At 35.8% G+C, this 11,306-nt stretch overlaps 1 protein-coding gene across 1 annotated transcript; it reads left to right on the top strand.

Moving 5' to 3' along the window:
- The first annotated feature begins 6,548 nt into the window (after window positions 1-6,548).
- On the top strand, window positions 6,549-8,341 carry LOC110884896 (cytochrome P450 93A3). Its single transcript, XM_022132599.2, has 2 exons — window positions 6,549-7,514; window positions 7,601-8,341. The coding sequence occupies exons 1-2, from the start codon at window positions 6,618-6,620 to the stop codon at window positions 8,225-8,227; spliced, it is 1,524 nt and encodes a 507-aa protein (XP_021988291.1). The 5' UTR covers window positions 6,549-6,617; the 3' UTR covers window positions 8,228-8,341.
- The last annotated feature ends 2,965 nt before the right edge of the window (window positions 8,342-11,306 follow it).

Raw genomic sequence — 11,306 nt, 5'->3', positions numbered from 1 at the left:
ATCTTTTTCCTTGTGTCCTGGTATCTTGCAGAAATTGCAATAGGTGGAGCATCTTCCTGAATGCTTCTTCTTGCAAGCTTTACAATAAGGTGCAGAGGTGGAACCTACATTTTTCCCACGGTTGGAATTTCCATAACGAAATTCTTGGGTAAGCCTTTGAGCTAGGTTCCTTCTCTGGTCCTCCTCTCGTGTACGCACTAACTCATCTGTCAAGGTGTTTGCTAGTTCTACGGCTTCTTCTATAGTTTGAGGTCTAGTTGCCTTGACTACATGCCTAATCTCACTGATTAATCCCCAAATGTAACGGGAGATTAATACTGGTTCTAGTGATGCAAGGGTTGGTACTATTCTAGCATATTCAAAGAATAACATAGTATAACCCTTACTTTCCACTCCAGTCATTCTAAGGTTTAAGAACTTATTTGCTATCTGTTCTTTTTCATTGGGAGGGCAGAATTTCCTTTCCACCATGTTCTTAAATTCCTCCCATTCCATATTGTAAACCCTGTCACTTCCCCTAGACTGGAGGATAGTGTTCCACCATTCTAAGGCAGAGTTCTTAAACAGATTGGAAGCAAACATTATCTTATCCTCTTTCGCACATTTGCTTATTTTTAAGACTGTCTCAGTCTTTTCTATCCAGCGTAGAGCTACAACGGCCCCTTCATTGCCCGAGAATTCCATTAGTTTACAAGACCAGAATTCTTTATAAGAACAACCATAAGATATGGTTCTTCTTCTTTTGGGAATGGGCACCTGAAGTATGGGTCCATTGTTTATGCTGTGTTCAGGTTCAGTAGGTCGTTTATTGCCATGATCACTTTTATTTTCTGCATCCTTAACCGTTTTAATAATATATGGCATCACATCTATTATTCCTTGTGCCACTATTTGTTGGATGGCACTGTTATCCACTGGGTTTCCATTATTATCATTGTTCCGGTTATCGTTATTCGGGTTATTGTCATTCATGTTTTCCTGGTTCACTTCGTTGTCAATCTGAATTTTAAACATTTACCACGTATTAATATCACAAGATAATATTTAATTAATCACACAATACACATATTGATCAAAATCGTCGAACATTGCGACTTACTCTTTCTTATATAATATGCATCCATATATTTTACAATACAACTAAAATTGAAATTACAATACTACTAGGCATCCGTAACTATTATCTAGATTTTTTTTTTTCAAACACACACACATATTATATATTATTATATTATTATTATCACCATCACTGATATGGGTTCATCTAGAACTCCATATTACGCTCGTCATACTTCCAGACGAGTCGTTCTCCGATCTGCCTCATCCTATCACTACCTTCCAAAATCTCCTCACCAAAGGTTCGGAGTTCTTGCACATTCTCTGCACTCATTGGGGTTGCAGGGGCTGGTACTGGGTTTGGGAACTGGGCATGGGTTCTTGGTAAGGATAAGGATTCTCTAAAATTTCCTAGATGTATTCATCGTTATCATAGTAGGGATCTAGAGGGTCCAAATCTGGCTAGGCTGCTAGGTTTGGCATGGGTTCGTCTTCTGGTATTGGGTAGCGTTGCTGGTAATCCCTATGGTCGTCAAACCACGGGTCGTAGTTTGGGTCTAAGGGATTGGGTGCTGGTATTCTAGGTATCTCATCTGGGTTGAAATCAGGCATTGGGATTTGATTTCTAGATTGTTTTCAATTTCCATTGGCTGGGTGGGAAACAGTGGTAAGGGCTGGGGTGCTATGAGTTGCTCCAGGTTAGGGTCTGCATCTGTGGTTGCTAGAATATGGAAATTTGCTAGGCTCCTATTGAGCATATCCTGGGTGTGAGCATCTGTTTCTCTCTTGGCGGCTACTACAGCACACTGTTGTTGTAACTTTTTCATTCTCTTCCTACGTTCATGCGCTCCCCTACTGAACCATTCTCTCTTTTTGGGAGGGAATGGCTCTTCAGACTGAGCCTTAAACACGAACATCCCATCTTCATTGTCAGCTGAATACCCTGAGAGGGCAGGCTATGAAGAGGTGCCTTCGCTTCTAGGTGAGCTGGAAAACTGACGGTAGGCGTCAGAAGGTCCTTGGTCACTCATATTGTAAACTACAAATAGTCAAATAACACACAACAATAAAATACAAATATGCACGTAGCTCCGTAGAAAATTTCCTAACATATTGGATAATATCTTGGTGTCAGCAGAACACTTCTGTGGCTGAATCAGTGGCTTAGCTCTGATACCACCTTCTGTCGCAACCCCCGTCCCCTAATTACCCAGGAACAGGCGGCCGCTGCTAGTTTCAGTGGTATCGGCGTTTATCATTTTGACAGCGGAAATTTCATCAGGACCGTAGTTAGGAATTTTTTTATCAGAGTAAAATACCACACTTTTATAATATTAAACACGTGGGAAAATCCCAAGTTTTTAAGTACACACATTTTTATAGGGATAAACCCTAATTTATTTAAATAAAACATCTCTTTATTTTAGGTAACTTTATAGCCACTTTTCCAAGCCTTCAGTGCTGTCCAGCTGGCTTCTATTTGACTTTCACATTTTGTTACCTGAAACGCGTTTAAAAACATTTTGTCAGTGGGAAATATTAGTGAGTGAATCTCAGTTTAATCAAATTGAGTAAAACCATTGTACAGTATTGAGGGCGGTCGCGCAATTACATTTGTTTCCATCTACTTTAATTACCACCCACGGTACTGTCAACCCGACTTGTGGTCATGTTACTACTCACAATGTAGTAACAAATTTTGTATACAAAACCCCAACATATCGACGATAATTGTAGAATACAAATACTCAATCACTGGTTAATATAATGTTAATCAATTGAGATTTTGTAAAAACAGTTTACAAAAAGGAGAATACTCAAATTGATGTCTTAGGGTTTTTTTAAGGATTTTCTGGTGATTATCTATAAATTACACAAATGCACACGCGTTAGTATAATAACCCAATATTTACATTAGTAATACCCTCCCTGAGACGGCATTGCAACGACTACGTCGGGCAGAACCACGACAGCCGTTACGGAACCCTGGATCAATCGGGCAGCGTATCTAATACGTAACCGGGGTTATGATACTTACAATGAGGCAGGGCTTCGCTAATTAGGGGGTTATTATGCCCGAAAATTATAATTGCTATGCAGAATTTCGAGAGAGAAAGAAAGAGCATGAGCGAGTTGGGACTTAAGCCGATGGCCTCTATTTATAGGGCCTGATTTTGTTTTTGTCGCGCCCCGCGAAGAAAGAAGGCAGGGCCTTCGCGGCCCGCGACATATGCTGGGTAGGCCCTAGCCTTGTCGGGTCACTGATCTAGCTTCGACATGTGGCTTCCACGTGGCAGCACCGGGTGCCGTCGGTTGTCCAGGCGCTCGCGGCCCGCGTAAGACCAAAGCTGCGTCTTCGCGGCCCGCCACAGCTTAAAATTTAAGTTTTTTAATTAAATTTAATTAAAATAAAGGTATCCGGGGCCCGTTTTCGTATTCGGGGTGTATTTTAGGACGTATTGGGATATTTTAAACATTTTTAGGGTGTCGGAAATTATTTTGGAGGGTTGTTATAATTATAGTGTTTGCCTATTTTAGACTGGTCACTAATTGATATTTTTGACTAACTATGATTTTTTTAGAACGACCCGGTCTGACCCGTTACTCCACCCTGACCTGACATGCCCGTTTTGAAACAAAATGAAGCCTTTCCAAGGACAGGATACCAATTTTTCATTGTGATCTACATAGCTCATGGATTTAAATATGTTTGATACAAGATATAAGCTTTTGTTACCAGCCAATGAAGATTATGCAGAAGCCCAATCGATTTAAGAAGAGTAGAATACGTTTGGATTTCATGAAACATTCCGTACATGTTGGCCCTGCCGTGCATGCATTTTGGCTACCATTTCTCTTTGCTCGAGAATCACACAATCCCACATTTCAGTACTTTAGTCAATAACACATTTTATCGCTTTGTAGTTGTTTTACCGTTAGCATTCAGATTTTTTTTGTTTATTTGGCACGTTGTCTAATTTTGTTTATAATTCAAAGAAATTTTTAACATTGTCTAATTATGTGTACATTTTATTATAGTTCCTACTTATCGTCGGTGCCACAAATGATAGCATATTTACAGATAATCTGTGATTAGCATACAACTCTATTTTATTTATGGGTCTTCATTCATGTTGTTACTATATAATACATCAACGTAACCCGTCCACCGGACGGGTATTAAAGTAGTTTTAGTTGAATGGATGCAACCCATGTGGTTTTTTAACTTTTTTTTAGTATTGTATAATATAAGGAAGTCTAATGGGTGATATTTGTAGAAGTGCGTGCGAGGCGGTGTGAAGGATAGAAATTAATTGTGTGAAGCGGTGCGAAGGATGGAAATTAATTGTTAGTTACGTGAACGGGTGAGAGTCAATTGGTGGTGGCTATAGTTGCTTTTTGTAGTTATATAAAATTAAACCACTTCATTTTTTGAAGGCAACGCTTATAGATATGCAACAAAGTATCGTAATTGTTTCTAACCGATGTGATTTTTAAACGAATGGATATAAGTGAGGGGCTATGAATTTTTGGAAAGGGTGTAATATATTTAAAAATAATTTAAGGGTTGTAATTTTCTAAAGGAGTTTGATATATTTAAAAATTGTGACTTTTTATAATGGGTGTGACATATTTAAAAATAGTTTGAAACTTTTGTAAGGGTGTGATATATTTAAAAGTAGTTTGAAAGGTTGCAACATTTTGAAAGGGTGTGATATATTTAAAAGTTGTGACTTTTTGTAAAGGGTGTTACATATTTAAAAACAGTGTGATAACCATTCATCCAAACTATTGTGTGTTTATCTAAACCATTGTGTCTCAAGTTACTTTTTGTAAGGTTATATAATGACTATAAAACTTAACTTACTAGTAAATACAATTCCGACCCATAACTTTACCCAAACATTGATTACATAATTAAGGCCAACAAACCTTACTGGCCTCTAACCATGGGGATACAAAGAGGTTGCTTCGAGAGATATCTCAAGCTCCACAACAAACAAAAAACAACAGATAAGCAAACAACACTATATATGTACTAGTAGGAAACCCATGCGATGTGGCAACAACTACAATTTGCAACGCGACACTCGTCTTCTGATAGTTTTTTTAATTCTCTCGTTATATATCGTATTGTAGTTTTGTTAGTGGACTTCACGCTACGGTGTGCAATCGGTCGGTATTGGTGCTCTTCTCATTAACTACATATTTCGTTTTTATGAATTCTTAGGAGTCATCTATGTTTCAAAAAATGGTATGGATGAGTACTTATTTACCGTATTAGAATTTGAAATTTACATACATTTATTATTCTACCAGTTATTACATTTAAAAAATCAGGTTTCGAGATACAAATGATTCTTAACATATAAATTGACTTAACCTGAAAAGTGAAGGGGAGATTTTTTTTTTTTTTTGAATTTTTTTTCCAATCTTATCAAGCTCTTATTTAGTCATAAAATCTAAAAAAAATCGTGATTTTACACTAGTAGAGTAATTATAGTAGAGTAATTATAATTACTATAAAAATTACATAATTACTCTGCTAGTGTAAAATCTATGAATTGTTTTTATTTTTTTCATTTTAGCATTAAACATCATACTTAAATATGGTAAAGAAATTAAAAAAAAAATCCTTCATTTCTCATATAAAAAGACTATTTTATATGTTAAGACTCATTTTTATTTGATTCTTACACTACAACTAAAATGATTCAAACTTAAAAACAAATATGTTAGTACAACTCATAAAAGCGTTTATCGTAGAAGTCACTAATGAACATAGTGCAAGTATGAAAAAAAAAAATAAAAAATAAAAAATAAACCAGCTATCCCTGGCCACCCACACCCGTCGGACCTCGCCCGTTTACAAGGGCGTCCCTTCAAGGGTGCGGAGTTCCAACCCTGGCCCTTTTGATGGATTTGCCGAATTGTTCAAGGGCGCAGGAGTGCCCAAGGGTTATGGACGGTCCTATTGTTGCTATTAATACTTTCTTCTATTTATAAAATTGTGTGGACTAAACTTGACGTGATGCCTGGCTTTAAATCTTTCTCTTATAGTTGTCAACAAGTAAGTGGTCTTTGGGAGACTATTTTTTCAGAGAGACGTACTTTTAATTTTGTGTAGAAAACTACTAGAAAAATAGTTGATCAACCACAAACTTCGGTTGCTAACTGATGTAGAAACGATTTTATTAAAAACTAAATTAACTGATGTAGGAATGACTTTGAATGACTTAATTAAAAACTAACATTGATTATTGCTATACTTTGTCACTAAACAATTTTACAAATGGATGTTCTAACTATTTCATTCATCAACCATTAACCATAGCCATCAATAATTTAGCCTTTTTTCGTTTGTGGCATGCATGGGCTTCAATGCCTCATTTTAGTCAAAACTGAGACACTTTGAGCTGGACTATTAAATATTGCGGGCTATAACAAACTGTTTTGTATATATTTGCACCTAACTTGCCTTAATCATAATTCATGAGATACAAAATTCACGAGATTTTAGGCAAATAATTAAGCGAAACTGTCTAAGCTTTACTCCAATCATGCCTGACTTCCAGGCAAGCTACTTCACCATCTTTGTTATATGCCTGATCTGCTCCATTTTGATCACTAAACTATACAAATCTTCTCATGTTAAATCTGATGTTCTACCAACCCCCTTTCGCCTTCCCATTATTGGACACCTACACCTCCTTGGTTCAATCCCCCATCAAGCTTTTCACAAGCTCTCTAAACGACACGGGCCAGTGTTTCGAATCTTTCTGGGCTCCACACCCTGTGTTATTGTTTCTACACCAGAAACAGCAAAGGAAATTTTTAAAACACAAGATGTTGCCTTTTTAGATCGACCCCAATACACCGTCGTCAATTACTTGTCCTATGGATACAAAGGCTTTCTCTTTGCTCGTTATGGATCTTACTGGAAGTTCTTGAAGAAGATTGTTATGTCAGAACTTCTCAATGGTAAAACATTGGATTTCCTTTTTCCAGTTAGGCGTGACGAAATTAATCAATTTATAAAACTTATATCCCAAAAGGCGAAAGATGGGAAATCTGTGAATCTTGAAAGAGAGCTCATGAGGTTGACGAGCAATGTGATATCCAGAATGTTTATGAGTAAGAGGTGTTCAGAAGAAGAGGATGAGTCAGGGGATTTAACCAAGATAATAAGCAAGTCAGCCGAGCTTATCGGAACATTTAACCTTTCTGATCACATATGGTTTTTTAAGAATCTAGACTTGCAGGGACTTGGAAAAAGTTCTAAGGATATTCATAGAAGATTTGATGCGTTGATGGAAAGGGTCATGAGGGAACATGAAGAAGCAAGAAAGCAGAAGACAGGAGAAACAAAGGATTTGCTCAACATTTTACTTGATATATCCGAAGATAAGAGCATGGAGATAAATTTAACTCCGGAGAACATTAAAGCCTTCATTCAAGTAATTAACATCAGGGCACATATCATTTTTAAATCATGTTTACTGTTTGTATATGCATCTACTAACATGTTTGAATATCTTTCTAGGATATATTAGCTGCCGGAACAGACACTTCCGCTATAACCACGGAATGGGCTTTAGCAGAACTCATCAACCATCCAAAAATAATGAAAAAAGCAGTAGAAGAAATTGACCAAGTCGTCGGGAAAAGTAGGCTTGTACACGAATCGGACATACCAAACCTTCCATACCTCCAAGCAATTGTTAAAGAATCACTACGATTGCACCCTACAGCCCCAATGATTCAAAGATTATCAACAAGAGATTGCACCGTGGGTGGTTATCATATTCCAGCAAACACTACAACTTTGGTCAATGTCTGGAGCCTGGGCCGAGACCCTGCACACTGGGAAAGCCCACTTGAATTCAGGCCAGAAAGATTTGTAGGGAAGCAGTTAGATGTGAGAGGACAACACTTCAATTTATTACCATTTGGGAGTGGAAGAAGGATGTGTCCTGGGACTTCATTAGGGTTGTTGACGGTACATACAACCCTTGCTGCAATGATTCAGTGCTTTGAGTGGAAGGCAGGAGAAAATGGGAATCTAGCAAGCGTTGATATGGAAGAGGGTATTGGAGTTACCCTTCCTAGAGCTAATCCTTTGGTTTGTGTTCCCGTTGCACGACTTGATCCCATCTCGTTGACATTGTAATACATCATTGATATATTATATTCAGTGAAGATATTGAACCTTCCATTTAGGATTCTTGTTGTAATACCCATAAATTAAACAATAAAATGATGGCAAGAATTATAAAAATATCAATCATTTCACTGATTACAGTTATATAAGGTGCATTCTCACCTTTGATGTAGTGTGCTTTTACAAGGTGCATTCTCTTCGTAAATAATTGCCAAGTCCTTCATACTTTGCTTTAAACAACATGTTTCTTGTATATGTTGGATCATCGATCCTAGTCATATGCATTCTTTTTACCAAATTGGTTTATATAATACAGACTCAAATAAGTTTTCATTAACTTTTTTACCAAGTTGGTTTATCTAATACAGAAATGTAGATAATAAATAATGTAAATTAAAAAAAACATCTCTACATGTAAATTAAATAATGTAGATAATAAATAATCAAATCACACGAAAACAGTAGATAAAAAGTATTAACATTTACTTTTTATCTACTGTTTTCGTGTGATTTGATTATTTATTATCTACATTATTTAATTTACATGTAGAGATGTTTTTTTTTTATTTTTTTTTATAATAGAGGTTTATTAAAAAAACTCAAAGCAAATATTGATGGGCGAAATTTTCTTTTACGTCTTTGGAGATTGTCTCCCACTCCGCTTTACCTATTTTAAGTCATTTTGATGTGAAAATTTTAATTATATACATCATCGTTATACCATTAATATACCCGTTTACCAAACGGGTATACAACTAGTTTTTTAAAGTTTCTGAATTAAAGTTACGGTTTCTGAAATAGGGACCATTTATTAAAATACTGATAAGCCAGAAAGATGATCCGTGTAGACAGGGTCGTCTCCGAAAATATTCAAAAATTTGTGGGCCCTGTGCGAAGATAAAATACGGACCCTTAAAATATAAACTTTTTAAAAAGAATATACAAAAAAGGTTTAAATATATGAAAATGAACTAAAAATTTGTGGAATCACCGGGATGTTGTGGATGGCTGTTTTTTACGTGGAAGCGTAGATAAAAAACACATCACACGCGCATTTGGAATGAAACGTAGAAAGAAAACACGTTGCAAGGGTTAATTCAGAAAATACGGAATAGTTACGTCGTAACTTTAAAAATTGTTATTTACGATCATGTAAAATCATCATAATCTATCTAAATTTGTTTAGAAAATACACAGAGTTGACAGAAAAAAAAAAAACAAGATAAGACTTTTTTCATAAAAAAATAAAATGAAACACACAAAACTAATAAAAAATCAAGTAAAAATGAAGCAATCAGGATCACAATCCAAGGTCTGCTTCCTAATAAAGTGACTTTGGAACAACCAGACCATGTGCCTCATCATGTTAATTTTCAATTCAGTACTTATATATTTTAAGTTCTACAATGTAACTTTATTAAAAAAAAATAAATTTTTGGTCCCCAGGAGGGTTTGGGCCCTTAGTCGTGGCCCACCTCACACCTCCTCCAGGCCGGCCCTGCGTGTAGTTCTTTGTAATGAACTCGTTATTGTGCTACACGCGTTGTGGGACATCAAGCCGAATATTCTTCTCATAATAAAACATGTACGTTTGTGTTTAACTTAATTGCACATACTACTGATAACACGATCTAAAAGTAGCATCGAGTCAACTAATCAAAACAAAAACTACCATACCTTTGCTAAAAAAGTTAAAACGATGGAAAAGCTATAATTTTAAACCGGACGAAATTGTAAATTTTCAGGATAAATGAGCGTGTGGCAGGCCTGTAATTCTGACACCGACACGAATAAAAATTACACCGAGACAAACAGTTAAAAAAAACACTACCCTAGTTTTGTCACAAAAAGACTAAAACAATAGCATGCCTGTAATTTTACAATGGGGCAATTGTAATTTGATGGGAAAAAACAAAAATGATGGCAAAACTGTAAATTTGAACTAGGGCAAAACTGTAATTTGGTTGAGAGGAGAAAAAACAAAACGAATGATAGAAATATAAATTTAAACAGGACAAAATTATAATTCGATTCTACCAATTATGAAGTGTCATCTGTCTGACACTATTTCCTTCCATGAGGTTACTTTATATAAATATAAATATAAATAAATAAACATAAATGTTAAGAAGCGTAGGTCAACAAATGTGTGCACATGGTTATAATAGCCTTTAATTTCTTCTATCTATAAGGCTTCTATCTATAAGGGGGTTGGGGCGTCCTCTGGTAAACACCCCCACCACGCGTGGATTGTAAAACACTGCCGTCACCCTTATACATAATGCGTGAAAGTTAAAACGTGTTAACTTTTTAACACGTGAAGAAGTTTAAAAATTGGATCGTTGTGTGTTTGACCGTTCAAATATGACCGTTATTTAATAAAAAAAAACCTATTAAACAATCTATATATGTTTCACACTTTTATACCATTTCACCCATACCAAAACACAAGCATATATCACACATTCTACATATTTCACAAATGGATTTTCCTACGCCTTCGATGTTTCCGATGGACAGCGATAGCAATAGCCAAACGTCTTCCGACAAAGAGACGCTTTAAATGAAATTTATAATTTATAATTTTATTGTTTTATTGTTAATTTATAATTTAAAAACAAAAAAAAAGGTTGTGAGTGATGAAATTTCATCACAAGTGATAAACATTTCCACTAAAATCCATCACTAGTGATGTAATAATGCTTGATGACATGACAGAATTTGATTGTAAGTTGTGAGTGAGTGATGAGTGATGGAAGTTGTGGACACACAGTTTTTGGACGTGGTTCATGCCTTGATTTGCTGTAGAAACGTATAGTATTACTTTGCTTATTGTGATGCTAGTGACAAATAGATGGATTGGAGCTCTCAACCAAACCATCTCCATCAATATTTTTTAGTCAAAACTGTGACACTTCGAGGCTATTATATCGCACAACTGCATTCAATATTGTGGGCTAATTGCTTATAGCTATAACAAAATGTTATGTATATATTGGCACTTAAGTTACTTTAATCATGACAGACAAAAAAATTAGGAATTTTTATTATATAAATTAAGCAAAACTTTCTTATCTTCACTACAACC

The sequence above is a fragment of the Helianthus annuus genome, chromosome 10 (genome assembly GCF_002127325.2).
Source record: "Helianthus annuus cultivar XRQ/B chromosome 10, HanXRQr2.0-SUNRISE, whole genome shotgun sequence".
Taxonomy (NCBI): domain Eukaryota; kingdom Viridiplantae; phylum Streptophyta; class Magnoliopsida; order Asterales; family Asteraceae; genus Helianthus; species Helianthus annuus.
Note: the sequence above shows the minus strand (reverse complement) of the source record. Positions and strands in the feature narration are given on the sequence as shown.

Excerpts from the sequence above, each read along its gene's own strand:
- LOC110884896 (XM_022132599.2), top strand. The coding sequence starts at position 6,618 with ATGCCTGACTTCCAGGCAAGCTACTTCACCATCTTTGTTATATGCCTG. Across the intron at positions 7,515-7,600 it reads ACATTAAAGCCTTCATTCAA|GATATATTAGCTGCCGGAAC; the intron begins GTAATTAACATC and ends ATATCTTTCTAG.